Source organism: Choloepus didactylus, chromosome 20 (assembly GCF_015220235.1).
Source record: "Choloepus didactylus isolate mChoDid1 chromosome 20, mChoDid1.pri, whole genome shotgun sequence".
In the NCBI taxonomy this organism is placed as follows: Eukaryota; Metazoa; Chordata; class Mammalia; order Pilosa; family Megalonychidae; genus Choloepus; species Choloepus didactylus.
This window is the reverse complement of record NC_051326.1, coordinates 51851071-51876262: the sequence shown is the minus strand read 5'-3', so window position 1 is coordinate 51876262 and position 25192 is coordinate 51851071. Positions and strand designations below refer to the sequence as shown.

General features: G+C 39.4%; 1 protein-coding gene across 1 annotated transcript in view; it reads right to left on the bottom strand.

The window, feature by feature from the left end:
• Nucleotides 1-5463: 5463 nt before the first annotated feature.
• The window catches only part of DCDC2C (doublecortin domain containing 2C), a 143027-nt gene continuing 123298 nt past the window's right edge, over nt 5464-25192 (bottom strand). The window contains exons 7-10 of the mRNA XM_037812796.1: nt 22655-22781; nt 20213-20313; nt 6393-6458; nt 5464-5478 (exon numbers count right to left, since the gene is read on the bottom strand). Of these exons, the coding sequence (XP_037668724.1) occupies nt 5464-5478; nt 6393-6458; nt 20213-20313; nt 22655-22781 (309 nt within the window). The remainder of the gene's footprint in view (nt 5479-6392; nt 6459-20212; nt 20314-22654; nt 22782-25192) is intronic.

Sequence of the window (25192 nt, the reverse complement as noted above, 5' to 3'; positions counted from 1 at the left end):
CAGCGCCATACAGATGGACGTGCTTTCACCTGCCACCAAGGAGAACCAGCTGCCCAGCTAGAGCCATCAGCTTTACCCAAGGGGGCTGTAAGCTCCACAGGCTACCAGAGAGTCAGTCCCCTTTCTGAGACATCACCATACGGACACATTTATCCTTAGCTTAATGGCCAGAGTCTGAAAGTGCAGGTTTTATGACTGCCTGAAAAATGTGAGTGTCACAAGGTGCCTTCTTGCAGATAACTTATGGAGGGAGTTGCCTAATGCAACACAGCAAAGGAGTTTTCACTCTCATATTTTTTATTTGTATTAGAGTAGATCAGGCCACCTTTTCTGAAATGTGTTAAAAATGTTTCTTTTCCTCTGAGATTGTATTCTAACTCTGGGGAAAGAACTATGATGTAAAGGATGGATATGGAGAAGTTATATTCCAAAAAAGGACCTGATGAGATTTTGGTATCCATTGATTATCCTGTTAGTTCTAGATTAGAAATCCAAATGTATCTCTGCCAAATAGGAAATGCAAAGCTACAGAATTATTGACACAAACCTTTCTTTCATTATCTTCATAAAGCCTTTCATCTTCTTTTTCCTATTATTGAAAAAATAATATAATAATCAACTATCTGTAAGAAGGATATTGTCAAGTCAATCTTCAATCTCTCCTATCTCCTCTCACCTTCTTAGTTAGGTCAAATTCTTTCTTATTTCAAATACCATTCAATAGTTCTCCTAAAGCCTTTGACCCCATCCTTGCTACTATTTCCATCATCCTGTTTCTCATACTCCCCTTCCATTTTGTTAAGCACTGGACCTTCCCAATTTCCTTCTTTTTATGTATATCTGTTAAATATTTTTATAGAAAAGAGAACATATTATATCATCTGTTCTGCACCTTGATCTTTCTTTCATTTAATAAAATATCTTAGAGCTCCCACCCTTTTAGTACATACAGGTCTACCTCAGCTGCTGCATTTTCCATTGCATGGATGAAACAGAACTTAATCAACCAGCACTCTGTTGATGAATATTTCATTTTTTCCTATTTTTTGGTTGTTATTTCAAATGACAAGTATAATTGTATTGTATTCTTAGGTCTGGAAATAACAGTACAAAATACATGTGCACATTTAATTTTATTAGAAAAAACAAAAATGCTTTTCCAAAAGGCTTCTCCAAATTATACATCAGCCCTGTTAGGAAGCATTGCATCTTTCCCACATGGACACTGTCAATCCTGCAGACCAAAATTTAAGGAAAAAAAAATACTTCATTTTAATCATTTGCATTTCTTTAATTAGGAATGATGTTAGTATATTTTCTTCTGTCTTTTGTAAACTTGTATTTCTTTCCTGTGAATTTCCTACTCATTTCACTTGTCTTTGTTTCTATTGGGCTGTTTTGTATGAATGATTTATGAATTTTATAAATTAAGAAAAATTTATTTGTGTTGCAAATATTTTCCTCCATATTTTGACTTTCTTTATGGTATCTTCTCAAAGAGAAGAGTTTAATTTTCATATAGAGAAATGTTATGGCTTTGGGAATGATTACTTCTTAAGATGTAGTCTTTGGAAACCAATTGAACATTCACCTTCATTTCCAGCCAGTCTTCTCTATCGAGAATCACTTGTCAACCCTGGTTTTGCAATACATCAGCCTCTTGGGTCAGAGTTCTTTAAATTGCCCCATGATCATAAAATAGTTACTAGTATCGTTGAGATTCTTGATCTAATTCAATATTTATTGATTTATTCCTGTGTGTCAGGCAGTGTGGAAAGTGCTAAAGATGACAGTAAAATAAATTAAGCATAGTCTTTTTTTCAAAACCTTAGAAAAAGGGAGTTGTATAGGTACAGAAATTACTCTAATAAAAGCCAAAGTACGATTTAGATGATGTAAGGAGTATGAACAAAATACTGTCAGGGGATCAATGGAGATAACACTTCTTGGTAGAGGATCTTAAAAGCCTTCACAAAGAAGTTGGCATTTGCAAGGAATCTTAGTTAACGGGTGAAGCTTTAAAAAGGTAGGGATTAGGCAGAGGGCATTTCAGCAGCATGAACAGCACAAAAACAGGTTACAGTAAAGTACAAAGCATAATCTCAAAGGAAGAAAAATTCTTACTAAAAATATATCTATCTCCCTTTCTCCCTCTCTCCCTTTCTCCTCGTTTCATAGAATATATAAAATTTACCATGAAATTTTTATATAGCCCTTTTGGAAGTATAAAGAATCTAAAAAACTACTAAAAGGTTGAGAACCCAGATCTCAGAGTCAGATGAAACCTTTAAGCCATGAGTCCCCCAACCATTCCTAAGTGTAAGTCTTCTCTAAAACATCCCTGAAGAGCTGGTGTGCAGACTACACCCAAGTATCTCCAGGGCTAAGAAACTCATACCACCTTTTGGAGAACTCTAAATACATGGTCTGTACATATGTTTTTCAGCATTGCCATTTCTATCTTCCAAATTTCTTTGGAAAGGAATTGAATCTTTTCAAAACCTTCACATACTATTGAACAAATGTAGCAATTCACATATTTTTGAAAGTGCTGCTTGCGCATAAAGCATTTGCAGTCAAGGATCCAAGCAAGTCAAGAACTAAGAACTGAAGACAATAATTCCAGTTTCCCTCGATTGAGACAGTTCTCAAGCATCTAATTTAATTAAAATTGTGTGCAACGAGCACAATTTGAAACAGGTAAAAAGTATTTTTATACATGTTTCATCATCATTACCTCACAGAAGAACTTTTCAAATTACTTAATGTTGATAACATTCCATTTTTAAGATGAAAAATATCATCAAAATGCTGAATATTGTCAGAGTTGCCATGACTGGTTAATTAACAACTTTAAAGGGTTCTAATGAAGCAATGTCATGTGAAAGCACAGCTCTGTTTTTACTTTTGATTTTTATTTCACCCACTTGTATGTCACTGACATACATAATATACAAAATAATTCACTTGTCCACAATTCTCTGGGCTAGATGGCTGGAGAGGACATGATCATAATATTCATATTTAAATAGTTTAGGCTAGGATTGCTTCAAATGCCTAAAATAACAACAGAATTCCTTCTGGTCACAAATCAGAAATATACAATACACATTTTTTAAATAATGTTCATAATAATATGCCTTCTTATGACTTAGCAAGGTAATTATCATTTTACTCCAGGATTATGTATTTAGATTTAAGCAACTTAGTCACAGGTCAAAGCAAATTCACAAATATTTATTAAATACCTGTTGTATATAAGACACTGTGCTAGGCACTGTTAGGGCATATAAGATTACAAGGTACAATCACAGCAGCCTAAAAAATTGCATAATGTCAATATCAAATAAATGTCACATGATCAATCGGGTAAATGAAATGCCAAGGGAAACTAAGTTCATTGACAGCATTTATGGATCATTGTGGCTTACTGGTCAGGAAATGCTAATTGAGTATCCTTTCTTTTTAATTATTATTATCAGCTACTATAATGCATATAAAATGTTTGCTCACATTCTAAGCCCTCAAATAACATGGGCTAGTTATTTATGGCCAAATCTCTCCAACTCCAAGGGATGTTTCACACCAAAAAGGCGAAAACATACCAACAAAGCTTTGTTCCAGGTCATGCTGGAAGCTAAGATAAAGGAGCATGAACCTGATAATACTAAAACATTTTCAGACATCTTACTATTAAACCAGACTACACTAACATAATTGAATCTATGAAGTACAGACTATGAAGCCTAATATAGTAAATATCTCTTTTGGGAAATTCTATGCTAACCAGCATGGCTCAGTGGGAAGACAATGCACAGCTTTTGGAATCATTCAAAACTGGACTCCAATGTAAGCTCTGCCACTTCCTAACTGTGCAATGTGGACAAGTTACTTAACCTCTCTGTGCTGGTTTGAAGCTGTTATGTACCCCAGAAGATGTCATGTTCTTTTAATCCATTCCTGTGGGTTCAGACTTATTCTGGGTGGGAACTTTTGATTAGGTTGTGTCAATTAAGATGTGACCCAGCCCATTCAAGGTGGGTCCTTCATCCTTTACTGGAGTCCTTTATGAGGATAAAAGACAGAAAAAGCCCAGATTACTCAGAGAGAGACACCTGAGACAGTTTAAAGAGAAAAGCCGTGGAGATGCTAAGAGAGGACCCACAGAGTAAGCTCAGAGAGGAGGTCACTGGAACCAGGAGCTGAAAGCAGTATGGAACCTGGGAACAAAGGATCAGCAGATGCTGGCCATGTGCCATGCTATTTGACAGGGGCACCATGGATGCCAGCAGCCTGTCTTCAGAGAAGGTATCCTCTTGTTGATGCCTTAACTGGGACATTTTCATGGCCTTAGAAATGTACATTTGTAAACTAATAAATCCCCTTTGTAAAAGCCAACCCATTCCTGGTATATTGCATTACGAAAGCTTTAGCAAACCAAAACACTCTCCAAGTCCTACACTTTTTTAAATCACTGGTGTGAGAGTATTAATATCTCAAAGAGTGAATATAAGGATCAAAAGGATGACATTTTTGAAAGGTACATACACAGCGCCTGGCACATTGTAAGTGCTCAATAAATATAAGTTTGTTTTCTCCAGTTCTTCCCTTCTCTACCTTATGACATCAATATTTGGGTATGAGAATGGAGGATTGATTGTTCTATATCATCTTCTTTCACCAAAGGCTTAGATTCCTAACCCAGATATCTCAAGACAAGGTGGCTTGGGTTTGCCATCATGCCAATAATCTTGCTGGCATTGAGAAAAATACTTGGATTCACACTAAGAAATTAAATCTGTTACTGACTGATACTGAGTTACTGATACACATTAAGTCTTCTAGAGCATAACAAATCAGTAGGGCTTAGATGACAAATGTCAGCAGCGAGTCTGCAAAAGGTATTCAAGTGACATTATAAAATCAATGTAGTCAAAATGCCTGTGTCACGTCATGTTCCTATTAAAATATGGCATTCAAGTTCTAAAGGAAACATAATAATACCCTTTCCTCTATTGCTTCCAACAAAAGCAAGTGATCTTTTTCTTACCCCTTTTTGTCTAATCCTCCAGGAAAAGCATCTTCTCCACTGCTACTCCTACTCTCAGAACACAGTCTTACTCTGCCACCAAAGCAAATAAATAGCATCTATTCTCCTCATTTTGGAAGTTTTCCCTACTCATCTATACACAGACTGTATATCTTTTATTAAAACTTGCCTCCAAATTACAAACATGTAAGAAAATAAGGAAGGAAAAAAGAATCATTTCAAAGGAATTATACTCTGTTTTAGATCATCTGCTCCTTTGATGTTTTTTAAAACCCTGAACAAACTTCCTGAGGACCCATATCCTTTCCCACTAACACCCCTTCTCAAGTTGGGCAAAGAACCAGGGGACAACTCTGAGTAGCTCCAACACCTCTCACAAGCCCTCCTGGAGCCCTTTGTCCCACTGCTTGGACTCAGAAGCTTGGAACCTGCAGGGTAAGTTTCAGAGCCGAAAATGATTACTTGTGAGGTTGCTCGTATCCCCAAGTTTATTTATAGCTCTGGAGTACCCAGCATCAGAAGGGACTCAGACTTGATATTCCAGATTTATTACACAACCTCCTTGCCTAGAGCCAACATTTAAAAATATGAAACCACCTTGAAAAAAAAATCTAGAGATGGAATTACGAAAACAAATTCCCCCATAGTCTATTTCTTAGCTATATGAGTTGTATATTTAAAGTAAATTTTGTTTTCCAAATAGACGTATTTTATGTAGAAGATTACTCACATTATTTCAGAGAGTACCACAGAAGCATGCTTTCTGTGCTGATGATGTGTCTAAAATGTCTGGATAGGAAAAAGAGCAAACAAACAGAGAAACCACACAACCAACAGCTCCTTGTGCTGGCTTCTGCTGCCATCTATGGAGCATGTACTGTAGACATTCTTATTTGGCCCAGCAAAGCATGTTATTTACACAACCCTGACTAACCACGAAAAGAAATGCCTGTGTGTCAATTAAAATGGAAGCACCTACACACCTGCTGCCATATTTCACCTCCCCTGACTCTCCTCTAAAAATATACCTTGAAACTTGTTGGAAAAAAAAGTATCTAAGTTGGTGACTGGAAGTACAGTAAAAAGTAATCAGGACAAGTACACAAAGCCATTAAAGTTACTCACGGAATTTTCTGGCACACCAGAAACCTGGTCTACAGTAAGGCCTACCTAGAAAACACGTTCTACGTTTCTAATTCTATGCCTGTTTGTGTCCTAAAATCAACTTGTGGCCTTTGATCCTTCCATCAGCAAAACCAAGCTGTGCTCCACTTGTAAGAATTATAAAAAGGTGCCATCGACCCAAGCCATTAAATACAAAATGAAAATAAAATTAACTCACCTTGTCACCTTCAAAATTAGGGGTATCGTATATCTCTTCATCTTCTTTAACTACCTCAGCTGGTATCTAGGAATAAAATATGCCCTGTTTTAAATTCAGTCCATATCAGCCTCCCTTAAAAAAGCAGACAACATGTGAATTATGTGACTTTCTGGACCCCTTCTATGGGCAGAGCTGAAACAGTGACTGAAGCTTTTCCAGAGGAGTCACTTCAAAATACAGGATTGGGTCTGCTCTGTTCCCACCAACGAGATGCCAACCTGCTGAACCCAACTGTTGGAGAAACCTTTAAGGGGAAATACTGTAAATCCCTTTCATGTGAAAGGAGTGGCTCAATCACACCAGACGCCTTTGGTCAGCAGGAAATAAACAACTTCACAATTCTGGGTGCACCCCTGGAGACCCCAAGCAGGACTCTCTGTTCTCTCTATTCAAGAGGCCTCCACAGCCTGTTGATCTCACTTCTCATACAACAGTGTTTTTTCACTCTTCTTGTTCATTATTTCTCAGTTTTCAGACTTCCTGAAGAAAGCAATGAGCTGTCTTTAACAGTGCCCAGGAACTTCTCTGCTCTCTTAGGGACACTCATGTGGTTCTGAACAACAGAGGAAAGACCCACATTGGGCCTTCATCAATTTTATTTCTGCATCTGTCAGGATAGGCTGGTTATGCTGCAGAAGCGAACAAACAAAATGCATATGCTACAAATCCTTTATGGGCTGGTGAGGGGGTTTCAGTCCATCATAATCACTCAGGAAACCAGACTGATGGAGTTTCAAACTCAGCATGTTTCCATGATCTCAAAGACACAGAACAGGGAGTGTAGCAAATCCCATTTAGCACTCAGAGCTCCTGCCTGGAAGTATTGCTCATTACCACATTTCATTGGTGAAGGTAAGGCACATGGCCATGCCCAAGTTAAAATGGATGGAGAAGTATAATATTATCATGTGACCAGAGTGAAAGAAATTACATTAGTGAAAAGCCCTCACGACTCCACAATTCCTGCCAACTTAATGACCCCTGAATCTGCTAGAACTGAGTTCTGTAGCTATGTAGACTTTAAAGTAAATACTCTAATAGAGGCAATCTGATTGACTCAGGCTTCAGTTGTTGAAAATTTCTGAATATTCAGAACAAGACTGCTTTAGTTTCCTAGCTGTCAAGGTAAATACCTTGCAATGGACTGGCTTTAGCAATGGGGATTCATTGCCTTAGAGTTCTGAGGCTAGGAGAAGTCCAAAATCAAGGCATCATCAAGATAAAGCTTTCTCCCAGAAGACTGTGGCATTCTGGGGCTGGCTGCAGGCGATCCTTGGTCCTGTGCTCGTCTGTCACATGGCAAGGCACATGGTGGCCTCTCCTGGCTTCTCCATTCTCTTCAGGTTCCCTTAATGTTCAACTTTTGGTTGTTCTGTACGTCTTTTTTATTTATTCATTTTTTGTGTCTTACTTTCACTCTGCTTATAAAGGACTCCAGTAATCTGGACTAAAACCCAACCTGATTCATTTAGACCACACTTTAACTTGTGTAAAACCTTAGGAGATCTTATTTATAATGGGTCTATACCCACAAGAAGGTTTTAAGTTTAAAAACACATTTTTCTGGGGTACCTAGTTCCAAACCAGAATAGCCCATCCTTTGGATCCCAAAAGACATGTTCTTTCTACATGCAAAATATATTCCTTTCCATCACAACATCCCCAAAGCTTTAAGTTATTTCAGTAACAATACTAAGTACAAAGTCTCACCAAAATCTGTTAGGAGTGTGGTCTGTTCTGAGGCAAAATTCCCCTCTGTCTAGTCACCTGTTAAGCCTAGAAAACAAGTCATTTGCCTCCAATCTACAACAGAGGAACAGGCATAGGATAAATATTCTCATTCCAGAAGAGAGAAATTGGAAGGAAAACAGAGGTCACACGTCACCCTTCTAAGCACTTGCTCAGTTACCATCTCTCTCTGAGCACTGGGGTGAAGGCCTCACCCTCTCCAAGCATAAGAGTGGGGGCCAAGCTTTCCACAAACCACAGAGCACAGACTCCACTCTCTCCAAGCACTGGGGTGCAGTACTCTTTCTGATCAATGAGGCACAAGGCCCACCCCCTCCAAGCATGGACCCGCCCCTTCCACACTCATGGCTGGGCCTGCTCTCTTGGCCCAAGGAGAGCTCTTCGTTCCAGGCCTCAGCTTCCATGTTTCAGCTCTCAAAGTCATTCTTCCTTCAATGCATCCCATTTCTGTTTCTTTCAGTCCAGGCTGGCAATGGCTCTGCTTATCCAAGTTTTGCAAAAACCTTGTCGGTTCTGTGTGTATTTCACAGGGATCCAAACCATCAGACAGGACTTTCCAAGGATCCTTCCTGCATAACTGCATTTCCAAACCAGACTTCCACTGAAACGGCTGACTGGATCCGTGTTCAGTTAAATCCTCACATGGAGCACTATTCTCTGGGGATTTGCTTTCTGGAAACCCAGGGAGGTCCCTGGTAGAGCCACCTCTGGCTCTAGTCTCAGAGTACACTCTGGATAGGCTCAGAATTTTCCAAACCAGCCATTTCTGGTTTCTTTGTGCAAAAGAGTTCATTTCTCAGATTATCCCTTTCCTCTAGCATTTTACTGTAAGCTGCAAGGAGAAGCCAGGCTGCACCTTCCACACTTAGCTTGGAAATCTCTTCAGCTAAATATCCAAGTTCATCGCTTATAAGTTCCCACTTTAAATCCGACATCAGAATATAATTTTGCCATGTTCTCTGCCACTTTGTAACAAAGATCACCTTTCTTTTCATTTCCAATAACACATTGATCGTTTCTTTCTAAGGCCTCACCAGAAGCACATTTAACATCTGTATTTCTACCAATCTAGGCTTTTTCTATCAAGTACCTCACAATTCTTCTAGCTTCCACCCATTACTCAATTCCAAAGATGTTCCACATTTTTAGGTATTTGTAATAGCAGCATCCCACTCTCAGTACCCAAAACTGTTTTAGTTTCCTAGTAAATACCTTGCAATGGGTTGACTTAACAAGAATTTATTGTCTCACAATTTTGAGGCCAGGAGAAGTCCAAAATCAGGGCATCATCAAGGCGATGCTTTCTCCCTGAAGATTGTTGCATTCTGGGGCTGGCTGCAGGCGATCCTTGGTCCTGGGCTCCTCTGTCCCATGGCCATGCACACGGTGGCCTCTCCTGGCTTCTCTCTTCTCTTCCAGGTTCTGCTGATGCTCAGTTTCTGACTGCTCCCTCTGGCTTTTTTTTTCCTGTCTTACCTTTGCCCTTCTTATAAAGGATTCCAGTAATCTGGATTAAAGCCCAACCTGAATCATCTGAGCCACACCTTAACTGAAGTAACACCTTGATGAGATCTTACTTACAATGGGTCCATACCCACAAGAATGGATTAAGTTTAAGAACATGTTTTTCTGAGGTACATAGCTACAAACTAGCTAGAAAGACTTTATGAGCTTTACCTTTTTTCATTTATACAGGGAAGGAATCATAATTAATAAAACTTTGCATAGGCAGTTCAAACCACCTAAAGGAATAAACTCTTCAAAAACACATTATTTCAAAAGATATTTGATGCAATGCCAATCATTGATGCATTCATTTTTTTCAACAAATATGTATAGAACACCCACCAAATTGTATCCTTCCATGCTAGGAGATAGAACAGTGACAGTAAGTATAATCAAACACGGTCCTTACGATGTGGTTAAATTCATGTGTCAACTTGGCTAGATTGGGGTGTCCAGTTTTTTGGTCAAACAAGCACTGTCCTGTTTGTTATTATGAGGGCAATTCATGAATTTAAATCATTAGACAGTTGATTGCATCTACAGCAGATTATATCTACAGTCAACAAAGGAGACTGTGTTCAACAATAAGAGAAGTCTCTTCTAATCAGTTGAGGGCCTTAAGGGGAGAACTGATGATTTCAGCAGTCAGAAGTGAGAATTTCTATCTCTACTTCAGGTAGCCAGCTTCTGCTGGGGAATTCCTTGAAACTATCATGGAGTTCCCAAATTGCAGTCTGCCCTACAGAATTCGGATTTGCCAATCCCATGGTAATGTGAGCCAATTCCTATAATAAATCTTATAATATTTACATACATATATATTTATATATCTCCTGTCTGTTGTTTCCCTTGAGAACGCTAATACAGACCTCAAAAAGTTTAAGAGTCTTGGAGAAGACAAATATTAGATAGTTACACACATACACATAAAACCACAACTGTGATAGGTGCTACAAAGAGAGGCACACAGAGCTAAAACAGCATATAACAGCATCATCTAACTATTGTGGGAGACCAGGAAAGGTTTTCTCTAGTAAGCTACTGTTCTTTTGAAATCTTCATGATGAGAAGATGTTAATATGAAAAGAAAAGAACATCTCAGGCTAAGGGAACAGTGTGTGCAGACTTCTGTCGAAGAGGGAACACTGAGCTTTAGAGGTACTGGCTATGATCCGAGAACACAGAACAAAAGTACTGGTAGTTTTCTAACCAAAAGATGATAATAATTAGCACTAGGATGATGGGGGTATAGGAGAGGGATGGATAGATTCCAGACAAATTTAAGAGGTAACATTGACAGAACTTGAAATGGTCTGGATAGGGAAAGGTTGAAAAAGAAGTCTCAGAAAACATCTCTTATGTTTCTGTTTTGTCTTACTTGATGGATGGTGGTGTCTTTCATTCACTGAAGTGGAAAACCAGGACAAGAACAAGGTTTGGGGATGGCAGGAAAGGAAAGGAGAGTATATTCTCTTTTTTCTGAGCTTCAGTATCTTAGAATGTCTAATGGGTGACGTAAAATCAGCAGTTGTGTATCCATGTCTAGAGCTCAAAGGAGGGAATTGCCTAAATGTTGAAGCCATCTGATATAGAATTTTGCCCAGGGAAAAAGGCAAGAGTGAGAAGAAAAATGCCCTACCCCTGACACTTGTTGAACTCCAACATTTAATGGCCAGGTGGAGGATCAGAAACCTAAAATGAAGAATGAGAATGAGCCATCAGAGAGACAGATGGAAAATCAAGAGATGGGTGGTGTGCTGGTTTGAATGTATTACGTCCCCCAGAAAAAGCCACAGTCTTTGATGCAATCTCGTGGGGCAGACATATTAGTGGGGATTAAGTTGGAACGTTTGGATTAGGTTGTTTCCATGGAAATGCACCCCACCCAACTGTAGGTGATAACTCTGATGAGATATTTCCATGGAGGTGTGGCCCCCACCCATTCAGGGTGGGCCTTGATCAGTGGAGCCATATAAATGAGCTGACAAACAGAAGGAACTCAGTGCAGCCGTGAGTGACATTTTGAAAAGGAGCTACAGCCAAGAGGGACACTTTGAAGAAAGCACAGGAGCTGCAGATGAGAGACATTTTACAGACAGCCATTGAAAGCAGACTCTTGCTCCAGAGAAGCTAAGAGAGGACAAATATTCCAAATGCAACTAAGAGTGACATTTTGAGGAACTGCAGCCTAGAGAAGAACTTTCTGGGAGAAAGCCATTTTGAAACCAGAGCTTTGGAGCAGATGCCAGCCACATGCCTTCCCGGCTAACAGAGGTTTTCCGGACGCCATTGGCCATCCTCCAGTGAAGGTACCCAATTACTGATGTGTTACCTTGGACATTTTATGGCCTTAAGACTGTAACTGTGTGACCAGATAAACCCCCTTTATAAAAGCCAATCCATCTCTGGTGTTTTGCATACCGGCAGCATTAGCAAACTAGAACAGGTGGTTTTGCCAAGAAAGAGAGTTTTTTAAGAAAAAGAGAGTGGCCAGCAGTGACAATTGATCCTGAAGGTCAACTGAAAAATCTGTTGGATTTGGTGACATGTAGGTCAAGAGCTGCTGCAGTGTCATTATGGGCCAAAGCCAGAAGAGGAAAATGAGATGGAGGGAGAGAATTAGACCACTCCCTCCAAAGGTCCACTCTGCAAATGAGGGAAGAGATAAGTTAGGTACTCCTCAAAGAGGAATGAGACCAAGGGAGGGTTTGTGTGTTTCTGTTTTTAAACAAGAGAAATTTCAGCATGTTTAAAAACCAGCCAGCAGTATTCAAGAGCAGAGAGAAGCAGAATACACACCAAAAAAAGAGAAGAAATGACTGATATCACAAGGTACTGAGAAGCTCTGAGGGGATAGGATCCAAAGAATGGGTGGATCCCAGTCTTAGACGGGAGAATGGACACTTCTATCACGAAGAAGGGGAAAAGAGATGCAGATTCAATATTCATGTAGTACACTGATAGCTAACTATCTCATAGCCATTCCTTAACTTATTCCTTGCCAAAAAAAAAAAAAAAAAATCCCAATTTTTCAGGTGTTTGTTAGTCACATAACTCATGGGGTCCCCTTTCCAGACACTAAAAGTAAATGATGGTCTCAATGGCTAAAGTTTAATTGCCTTTCCCTGGCTAGTGATAAGAATCAGACATGGACAGCAGTGGATTCCAGTCATGATCAGTAGGTCTTGGGGAGGCCTCCTGGGAAAGATCTTTCTCACTACTTAAAAAAGGAACATGGGAAGAAATGGTTTCTCTATTCTTCTCCGCATTAATACGTCTGAACGTGCCTCCTAGAATTGAGGCAACCATCTCAAGACCATGAAAACACAAGCCTGAGGACAAAAGTCAATATGCTGAGGAAAGCAGGTGGAAAGATGGAAAGATGGAAAGATCTGGCCCTAGTTGTATCATGGAGCCTCTGTCTGGAACCACTCACCCTCCAGAACTTCTAATACACCAGAGGATAGATGTCCTATTTAGGTTTTCTGTTCTTTACAGCTAAAAACATCCTAATGGATATAGTTGCTAATTATACTTCTTAATTTATTCATTAAAATAAGGACCTTTCTTAGCTTGGTACATAGGTACTCTACGTACCTGAAAGTACTAAAGCTTTAAGCTTCATTATGCTTTTGTCCAATTAAGCAATTCAGAGATTAAACAAATTTGGATGGACCTTCTCCTAGTTAGTCCAAATTATTTTGGTTTTACTTTAGTTAGTGACTTAATCTTATCTCTTTCTCTGAACTGAAGTGCATTAAGCACTTAGGAAGTGCATTTAAGGTGTATTGCTCTGGTTACTGCTCAAGAATCTAAGTAAAGTTAGACTGGCTCTTTGGAACTCTCTGAAAATAAATCAATTTCAGTAGAAGTCATAATTGGACCCAATCTTTTGTGATTTCAGTCAACCCATTGGGATTTATACAACGTTCTTATTTACCTTGGGGAAAGGCAGAATAACCCTGATCTACTGAAACAGAATTGGCTCTGTGCAGGGTAAATTCTAAACTACTCCCCCAAAAAAGGAATCAAAGATCAGAGTCCTAGGTTAAAAAGAGCCTGCAATTCTAGGCATTTTTCTGCCTTTTTAAAGCATTTACAAAAATAAAGACATTATTTTCACAACAAATGTATGCCTTAAATCAGACAGAAGTTCAACATCAATGTTTTCATATATGGGTGTCATTCTTTTAAGAATACAAACATTAAAAATGTTCTTTAACACTGGAGTATAATAATTTGGGACTTTAAAATAAAAGCTAATGCAAAAATTCATCTCTCTCAAAGAATGAAAGCTCACAAAGTGACTGTCACTGTGATTGCTTTACAGTCTCCACTATCTCCAAAGTAAACTCTGCTGATAGAAACCCTGGGGATAAGGGGGGAGGGAAGATAGCAAAAGGATACTGTATCTGCTACCAAAATCAAAGAGAAACAAAGGGTTGGAAATGATAATTTCTTAAAAATAAAAACTCAAAAAAGGCAGTGCAGCCTATGAAGAAAAGAGAAGTGAAATTAAAGATCAATCATAATCAATTGTTATGACAGATGACCACCACAAACATATTTTCTCTCTAAGGGCTGTTACATCCCAGAGTTTCAATCTCTAATATGCTCTCCCTTAGCATTCATTATATTTTCCACAAACTAAGCCTGCTGTCCTAGTCACTAACCACTCAGTTCAGGACAAATAGTTCACCATAACAGAGAACACACAATTAATTTGAGGTACAGTTTCTCTAACAGGCACACTTTGATCTTGATTCTCTCATGAGACAAAAAGGGACATCAGTGGAATTCTGCGAGATTCTCAATACCAAATTTTTCCTACAACAATAGGATTCTAATACCAGGAATCCAGGAATGTAAGAATGAAACTTTCAACATGTGCAGATAAAAGAAGGGCTTTACAGAAATCAACTGCAAATGGTAAAAGGTCACCATTGAATCAGGTGATAGAAAACCAAGTAACAGAAGCTGGAGGATAGAAAAAGTGACATGTATATTTAAAAATATGCATTATTCTGTTCATAGTTTACAAACAAAACAGCTGGAAGGCAGAACCAGAAAAATGGAATCATTTTAGGAATCAGAGCACAAGGTCAAAATGCATGATAAGTTATCATTTTTAATGTTCTAGGAAAACCAATTCCCAAAGCAACTGATGAGTCCTCCATAATAGTTAAGTTTCTAAAACTCCTTCCTCCACATTCCAATATAACTATCCTCTCTTCTCTGCACAGGTACAAGAAGTTCTTGAAGTGACTTAAAAATATTGGGAGGACAGGGGTGTAAATCTCCCTGGCAATGCAGGATATGACTCCGGGGATGAATGTGGACCCGGCATCGTGGGACTGAGAGTACCTTCTCAACCAAAAGGGGGATGCAAAATGAGACGAAATAGTTTCAGTGGCTGAGAGATTTCAAATGGAGTCGAGAGGTCACTCTGGTGGACATTCTTATGCACTATATAGATAACACCTCTTAGGTTTTAATGTACTGGAATAGCTAGAAGTAAATACCTGAAACTACCAAACTCCAACCCAGCAGTCTGGACTCCTGAAGACAATTATATAATAATGTAGATTACAAGGGGTGACAGTGTGATTGTGAAGACCTTGTGGATCACACCCCCTTTATCTAGTGTATGGATGAGTAGAAAAATGGGGATAAAGTCTAAAGGACAAATGGGGTGGGATGGGGATGATTTGGGTGTTCTTTTTTCACTTTTATTTTTTATTCTTGTTCTGGTTCTTTCTGATGTAAGGAAAATGTTCAGAGATAGATTGTGGTGATGAACGCATAACTATGTTATCATACTGTGGACAGTGGATTGTATACCATGGATGATTGTATGGTGTGTGAATGTATTTCAATAAAACTGAATTTAATAAAAATATATATATATGTTGGGAGGAAACTTCTGGGCTCTGGTGTTAGACTAAAGGAAAGGCAATGGCTATGGAGACCATGGTGTCAAAATCTTAGTTAATTATCACAAAAATGTTGGAGATTGAGCCAATCATACCTTCCTCCTCCACATGACCACATTTTCCCCTCCCTCATGCCAAAGAAAGTCCTTGGATAACTTTACAAAGTCCTAAACTGTATTTCATAGGATTCTAGGGAGGAAGATGGTCCATTGGTAAATAAATGAGTTAATTTATTAATTAATAATTATCTCTGGCAGGAGACATTACTTTAACAACAACCATATGCTTTATATCAGAATTTCAACATCAATGTTTTCATATATGGATGCCTTTTTTTAAAGAATACAAACAGTAAAAATTTTCTTTAACATTGGATTATAATAACTTGGGACTTTAAAATAAAAACTAATGAAAAAGTTCATCTCTTTCAAAGAGTGAAAGCTCACAAAGTGACTGTCACTGTGATTGCCTTACAGTCTCCACTAGATCTTCTCTGAAACCTCTCAGATGCTAATGTGCTCTGTGATTCTCCAAAACAGACGTATATAAAAGGCAGCACTTCCCAAATGTAATTGACCGCAGAAACTCTTTCCAAAGATGCAGAACACAGTTTGGGCAACACTGGTCTGTCTAGACAATCTGAACTTCAATTTAAGCCACTTGTGCCTTTTATCGATTTATCCAATCACATGGGATTTTCTTGTATGCAATTCAATCTGATTTAATAAACATTTGTTGAACTCCTGCCGTGTCTCAGGTAATGGCATGGTGGGAGATGAAAAGGTGAGTCGAGACATTTCCCCTACCCAGGTGTGCTATGCTGTGCATAAAGTTTCCTTCACCAACACTCTGTCCAGCTCCCCTCATTTCTGGCACACCAGGTAGCAGCAGTTCCTTCTCTTCGCCTGAGGGAGCTTTCCTCATCTGATCACACACCAGACACAGGCTTAAGAGACAGAGGGAGAACTGCTAAACCAGCTTACACTCAAGAAATCTTTATGCCAATTGACGCAGTCATAGTTGGGGTCTGTATGCCTCTTTCTCCTTCCAAGTCCCAGAACTTACTTTAAGATTTTCACCTGACTCCTGGAAAGTCCCAGTTCACTGAGATGTCAGCCCTATCTAGCTTGAAGAAGGATTTTTAGAAAGCAACACAATCATCTTTTTTCCTCTTTCTTAAAATCCTCTCCTCAGTTAGCTGATGCAGCATTGTGCCCTGGCTCTCCTCTTCTCTCTGACCACCTTCCCTTACCCTCATTCATTCTCCTTTCTCCAAACAATAGATTTAATTTACTGGTTTAATAAAAAAAAGTCTTGGAGCTCCCCAGAGTTCCCTGCTTGACCCTCTTCTTTCCTCTCACTGGACATTAGTAACTTACTAGTAATCTAACTCACTCCACAGCCTCAAATACAATGCAACTCAAACTTATGAATATGTTTATTGTACACAAAAAGATATGGCAATAATATAACAAATGCTTTTAGTATTTGTATACCAGTGTAACAAACACAGGATTTTACTGGCGCTTAAAACTTGCATATTACTCAGTCTACAATTCTGGAAACACACAATAATGTATCAGTAACAAGGATAAATCAACATAAAATTAGCAATCTCGAATGTTTTAATTTCCTTATTATCAAATTGTTAAATGCACAGTAAAAATATTTCAGTTGTCTCTATGGGTTTTAAGAGAAAATCAAATCTTTTGGTCATTTTTTGTTGTCAAGGACAAGAGTAAATACAATTACTAGTAATTTAGGAAATATAATAGGAAATGAGAAAAGAGCTCAAAATACCAAAAGAAAGGAGAAAGCTGGTACATTAAGACATATTCAATAAGAGTTTTTTTTTTAAATAACACAGAAATGAAAAATAGCAGAAATTACAAAAACAGTGATAAAGAGTGACTAATTACTGAAAGAGAAGAAATAGAAAAGCTTATTGTTTACTAAGACTATGTACTTTATAATTACAAGAGCAGTGTAGGTGCTTAGTATATTTAAAAGGTATTTTTTATTAAATCAGTAAATTAAATTTATTGTTGATAAACATAAAACTCAATATTGAGTCAAAACATCTGCACAAGAACAGCACTGAGAAGAAACAGTTTACCAGACTTTTATTTAAAAAATACTTTGGGCTTAATTTCATAGTGTGGTGGTTTGGAGCTGTATGTACCCCAGAAAAAATAGGTTCTTAAATTTAATCCATTACTGTGGGTGTGAACCCATTGTAAGTAGGACCTTTTGATGAAGCTACTTCAGTTAAGAAAGCATGGCCAAGGAAGGAGGATCTAAGATGGCAGCATAGAGAGGAGTGGAAGCTAAGTAGTCCCCCTGGAACAACTAAAAAAAAAAACAGAAACAACTAGTAAATAATCCGGAATAACTGCAGGGGGACAAACGTGACCATCCACTCATCGTACAAAAATGGGATGCAAATACTAATATTGACCTTTAAGAGAACATAAATTTTCTTAACAACTAACAACTGGAAATGTACTTTTACTGCCTTCAGGTAGATATAGAAGATAAAATCTTGATACTGCAGAATGAATATGAATTTTAGAACTAGCCTAAAAAAGAAAAGGAGGGCTCCTCCTCCAAAATAAACCCTGGCATCCTTATTCTTGGCCTCTGCTTTGACGAGCGCCAGATGGACAGCGAGTGCTGGAGACAAAGTGCTGCCACAATGGCTGTGGGAAGCTGTCCTGTGTCACGCCCGTCTTCTGAGCTCCAGCCACTACCAGCCTGAGGAGTTCCCGGGTGTGCCAATTTGGATATATTATGTCCCCCAAGAAAAAGCCATGATCTTTTAATCCAATCTCATGAGATGTTGGGATTAGGTTGTTCCCATGGAGATGTGACCACCCAACTGTGAGCGACACCTTTGGTTAGGGTGTGACCTCTGATTGGATGCTTCCATGGAGGTGTAGCCCTGCCCATTCAGTGTGGGCCTTGATTAGTTCACTGGAGTCTTATTAAGGGGCTCACAAACAGAAGGACTTCAGAGCTGCAAGCTTAGAGAGACATTTTGAAGACAGCTGCTAAAAGCACACTTTTGCTGACACTTTGAGGATGCTAAGCCTGTGTTTGCTCCAGAGAAGCTAAGAGAGGACAAAATGCCCCAAAAGCAACATTTTGAAGAAGGCCATTTTGAAACACAACTTGGGAGCAAGCAGACTCCAGCCATGTGCCTTCTGAGCTAACAGAGGTTTTCCAGATACCATTGGCCATCCTTCAGGGAAGGTACCCTTTTGTTTACACCTTAGCTTGGACACTTTTATGGCCTTAAGACTGTAACTTTGTAACCAAATAAATCCCCTTTATAAAAGCCAATCCATTTCTGGTGTTTTGCATCATGGCAGCATTAGCAAACCAGAACACTAGGACAGGGGAAGTTTCTGCCTGATCCAGCACCTGGCCGCAGCCTCGCTGCCTTCCTCTCTCTCTGGCCTCTGCACTCCCCTCGGGGTTGCCCATAGCTTCTTCCTTTGCTAACCGATAAAACAACCACTTCCAGAAAACAAAAGAAAAGAAAAAGTTCTCAGATGAAAAACTGCATCCAGAGTGCTCTGGAGACTTGTCCAAGTGTGACAGATCTGGGCTAGAAGCCAGGCCTTCTGACACAGCCCAGTGCTCATCCACTACTCAGGCTCCTTCCTTCTTCTGACTTTGGCCTCCTTCCTCCATCAACAAGAACTACCACGCAGCACCAACATGCCCCGCACCCACGTCCTCACGCTCCTTTTCCTCCATATCCAGCTCCCATTCTCCCATGCTCCACTCTCCACCACCACCTCATTTACTTCCGTTTCCCTTCTCAGGACTCCACACCCACTCCTCTGTGAAGCCAAAAGGGAGGAAACTGTGACCGAGTGCCCAATAGGTGCCAGGCACTGCACATGCATTATGTCACTTAGCCACACAATGTGGATGTCGTCCGCATGTTATGGACGAGGGAATTGAGGTGCCAAGGTCAGAAAGCTAGACAGTTGTAGACCTGTGATTCATAACCGTGACTTCTGCTTTATCCAATTATTCAGTCATATCCCAAGTGACTACTAAAGGCCTCCTGCATACCAGGCACTCTGCCAGGTTCAGGGTTTACAACAACGAGCAAAGCAGACCAGTCCCTTTTTTATGGAGCTTCTAGCTTAGTGTGGGAAAGGGATAATAGTCACACGATCACAAAGCTAACTATTCAGTTAAAAACTAAGTTACTAATAATAGTTACTAAATATTCAGTTACAAACTAAGTATTAAGAAGGGTCCTTTAAAAAGGAGAACCTGCTGGGGGAGAAATGGGCAGGCAGAAAAATGCTTGACATAGGATCTGAAAGATGAATAGTGGCTAACTGGAAAGGATGTATAATGTTTTAGGAACTGTCAGGCCAGGGAGAACTTGCAGGGAGAGGAGACTGAGGATGAGACTGAGAATGCAGGCAGGAGCTGATCAAGCAGAATTTGGGCCTGCGAGTGAGGGGTCCACCAGTGCTTGGTATTCCCAGACACTGAGTCAACCTAAACAAGGCAGCTGAGAATAGCAGTCCCAATTCACCCGATATCCCAAAATGTGAACAGTACCTGATCGATAGGCACGTCCACTTTCACATCTTGGTCCTCTTTTACTTCTGGTGCCACTTGGGTTTCTGTGTTAGGAGTCCGTGCTTTATACACATCACCTTCTGAGGGGGAGAAAGTGGACAGGCTTTTAAAACCAATTGGAGTGAACTGTACATTTTCTAACTGAACTCAAAGTTATGACAAGACTGAGCAAAACTCTTAGCTTCCTGTATCATCAAGAAGGCAATCTCGTCAGTAATTTATGTTCTCATTCTCGTTTTCTTGCTTCTGTAGAGTTACTCAGCTCAGTGGGCCTCAGTTTCTGCCTTTACGATGCATGTGTCTGTTTGCAAACTTCCACAGACCCTGGAACCTAGGCCAAGAGCTGAAATACCTTAAATGTTTAACAGTAATGTGTCCAATCAATTGAATTAGAAATAAATAGAAAGCAACCCACCAGATGATCAGACATCTAAATCACAGAACACATTTTAAGGAAGTGAAATTTTATTATTTCATATGTTTAAGATGGCTTGAACAAACTAGGTTCAAAAACAAACTAGGTGTTAAAGTTGTGCCTTCTGAGGCACTTTACCTTAATGGAGAAATAAGAATTGTTTTAATTATCATTACAATTGCATGCATTAAAGGCTTATAAAATTCCAAAGTTCTTGAAAGCTATATCCTCACCCTGGTCAGAAGCAATAGGTGACTGCAGGAAAAAAAAGAAGCAGGCAAGCCAGTTCCTTGAGCAACCAACAGGATATAAATGTGGCAATAAATGAGCTGAACCAGAACCAGGATTGACAAGCAACCCCTGCTGGGAGTAATAAGGACAGGAGGCCCTGCACACACAGCAGTCCCTCCAAGATGGGAAACATCAATTGCAACTCCATTCTTTCTCCCCTTCCAGAATACTGGACCTGCCCTACCCCTCACCTAGTACATCCATGTTCTTCCCCTCCCTTCCCAACCCCTCCCTTCAGAAGAACCATCACCAGTGGAGCTGGATGAGTTTCCATTCTCACGGAGGAAGAGTTAGAGGTGAGACAAAAGGGAAAGGATGTAACATTCAAGGGCCTATTATATTCCAGGCACTATCTACACATTTCATATTTAATACCCCATCTTTGAACATACTTATGCCTATTTTATAGATAAAGAATTTATCCATAGTTAGGTGTTCCATGAGAGTCATAACCAGAATTGGGACTCCCAAGTTCACATTCCATCTTTCACAACGTGTTAGTCCAAAAGAGAAGGAAGGTCCAACATGTGCCGGGCAGCCCACGCTGCTTGTGTAGAATATATTTTCCCAAAGGAAAGACTTAATATACAGTGATTAAATTTTCTATTACTATTGCTGTATCATAATACTTCAGGTAGATATAGGTTACAGTGGCTTTGTTTTGAGACCCAATCTGACCACTATTAGGTTGTTATATATATAGTTAAACGTATATAGTTATATTCTGTTATATTATGATGACAGTGCAATGTATTTGCTTATTCATCCTCCTCGCCTGCCAGAGGGTGAGCTCCATGGAGGGATAGAATATGTCTTATGCCTATCCCAGTGCCTAATACACAGTTGGTCAATGTCTTCATTCATGGAATTGGAAGGGGTCAGAGGGCAAAACGACCAAGAGCAAAACTTCAAGGAAATGTTCAAATTTGTAGCCTAGAAGTAAAGAAAAAAAAAAAATGGTACAGAAAGCTAAGAAATGATCAGAGAACAATGAGGAGAAAAGCTGAGTTGTTCATGTGGTAATGGAAGCCAAGGGAGAAGAAAGTTATGAGAAGAAAGGCTTCTCAAAAAATTTAGATGCTGCAGAGAAGTAAAGAAAAGCCTCTCCTTCTCCACTCTTTACTCCCTATAACCAGTCACAGGACTTGAATTATCTTATTAAATATCTGTTACACATAGTAATGAGATAAGATGTGAAAAGTGCCTCATTCAGAGCCCAGTAAAAGCTTACTCAAAGTTAGGAAAAGCAGCAGCAGCAGTGGTAGTTGTGTATTGGAAATTATCTCATTTTAAAATAAATTCTGAGGTTTAATCTTTTAAATGTCTGTCATACTCAAAGAGTAAACCTAACCATGCCAGGCAGCTTTTATTTTTATGTTTCTCTCAAACGATTGATTGATAGTTGTTTTCTGTGTCATTGTTCCTTTAGGGAAAATATATTCAGCCCTGACGTACACATGGACTATAGCATTAATTTTAAATACTCTATTTATCTTGGAGGGCTTCCTATTTAGAGAATCCCATTGTCATTAGCATTGCAATTTGTTTTTTCTGCTCTCCCTACCAGTGCCCTAAGAGTTGAACATTGGTATGAAAAATAAGATGGCTACAAGTCAAGAAATGTTTCTGCAAAATAAAATTTACCTGAAAAAAAATGCATTCTTAACAGGGTCGCATTTTTTAGTTGCCAATGGCCAAGGGAAACTTCACCTTACCTGCACCACTTGGCGTTAAAGTTTCCACCAGAGGAACTTTCTTTCGTCCTTTGGCGTAATAAACAGAATCCTGTGCTTGAGGTGTCACATCTTCATTCTTAGGAGGTTCTTTGCCTTTGACATTCTCCTAGAGCAGAAAGTTAAGAATCAGAAAGCCATATCAGGAACAGTGGCACACCATGAGGCTCATCAGTTATCCTGAGTATTATCCGGGCCAGGACAAGCTTCCTTAGGTTCAACAAGGGAATGGAATTTGGAGACCTCAGAAGCTTCACTCCTAACACAGTCTGCACCACCCTGTTCTTTCCATTCCCCTTCTGCAAAGTGGCAGTAATAATTCTTTCGCTGCCTCCCTCCCGGGGACATCGAGGAGCGGTGCATCATCAGAGAAGGGAAGGTCAATTCACTTCCCAACTGCAGGTGGCCATCGAATACCTGACAAAATTACAGGATTGCATTAGGGGAATAAGCAAGTTAAAGGCAGTCTCTCTGGCTTTTTAGAGACACTCTTTCAAGCCTAATAAAAATTGCTATCTCAACAAAAATAGCAAAATTATTCCTGCTGGAGCCTCTGAGGAGGATGAGTATTTTTTGATAAAAATTCAACATGTGGCAGGTTTGCTTTGGGTTACAAGAAAGAGAAGCTCAGATTTTTTTTAAAAAAAAAAGCTATAAACAGCAATAACAAAGCATAACCAGATCACAGTGTGGAGATGACATAATTCCTACCCTCCCAGTTCTATTCCATAAACTATCTCTATATTACAAGCTGCCTTTTTTATTTTGCCCTTTTAGAATTATTTGGAAATGAATACTGGCAAAAGGATATAAATAGACATTTCTTTCAAGGTCTCTATGTCACTTAAGAAAACGTCAAACTAAAAACACGTAGCTTATACTGTAAAGATACTGTGTCTGATGAAAACCACTAATTTCTTTCCTGGTGGAAATTTAAGTGTGAAAATAGCCCTTCAACCTTAATAAAGAAACCAAGAAAATCTTTCTATTTTAAGGAGTCTTCCTACAAGCTGGAATCATTTTCATAAGTACAGGAAACAAGAATTTGGCAGAATTGGTTTTAGATTCAAAAAGTGGTATGTGGTTACTTGTAATTTGGAGGGAGCTGGCATGGGGAGTGGAATTCTGAAAATCTAGTTGATTCTTATTTGTTGCAATACAGCATATGTGAAAGCACCCAGCACATCCTGGACGGACAATCCCTCAATGACATTAGTTAAATAAAAATTAACTTTCCTATACAATGAAAAGCATAGTTGGGTTGTACAAAAGCAGGCAGTGGATACACTCTCACATTAACTCGGCGTGTTTTTGACGTGCGTGTGGACTCTCTCCCTCATGAATATTTCTACTAGAAGCTACTCAACTGTTTACTTTTTAATTGATGGCCAGAAGAGGCAGGAGGAGGGCAGATTGAAAAGTGGGCATAACGCCATTCAGACCAATTTTATTTTTTAATTTTACGCCCTTACCTAAGCACATGATGAAAACGCAAGTTTTAAAAAATGCACACCTTCTTTTCATGAAACCCGGTGAATTTTAATAGCAGCACCATTTCGTTTCTTGTCCAGTCTTGACTCAACAGCTCCTTTTTAGGGAGAACTGCCCTGATCGCTCCCAATTCCCCTCACATTCTATGTAATTGATGGATCATTTATTTACAATGTCTATTGTTTAGCTTTTACCATTAGGACATTAGAATCCCCACGAGGGCAGGGATGTTTGTCTATATGTTTGTTTGTCCCTTAATGAATTCCCAGAGCTTAGAACAAGGCCTGGCATACAGTAGGTGCTTAATAAACATGTGTTGAATAAATAAGTGAATGGCAACAGTACAAATCAGATCGCTGCTCACCTTCAGACACTTCAAGGAGTTTTCACAACTTTAGGCTGATATTCAAATGCCTCAGCTTAGCACAGAGGCCTTTGCTAGCTAAATAAACCCTACCCATCTTCCCAGCCCCATGTCCCACCCCACTCTCACACACACCCTTCACTGCAGGCGTGCCAGCTCCCTGCTCTTCTACCAGCAGCCCACCGCCGTCCAAACTCCCTAAATTCCCTCCCTCCCCTTCTTCCTAACCCACCATGGCTCATTCATCAAAAACCAGCTCAAGGCACCTCCAGGGCCCCTCGATACGTTCTGATAATACCTCATCATATCAGTCCCAGATACAGGCCTTTCCCAGTGCTAAACATGCAGTAGGCTCACAACACGTGTGTTGGCTCAATGAATCTTTCCTGATCTAATAAAGTAAAGAGGAAGATGTGGAAGAAGCAGGAAAAGAAGAGCTGAAGATTGGACATTCTTCAGACAAGGAACAATGAAGCTTAACAGGGATCATTTCTGCTGGTCAAGGAACTCTTTTAATATGTATTAGATACATATTCTTATCTATTTTTCCTGAACTATTTAAGAGTAGGTTGCACATATCATGCACTTTTGCCTCTTAGCACTTTAGTACTTCACACTAAAGCATACCTCCATTTAATACTTTTGGGTGTGTTTCCTGGCAGAGG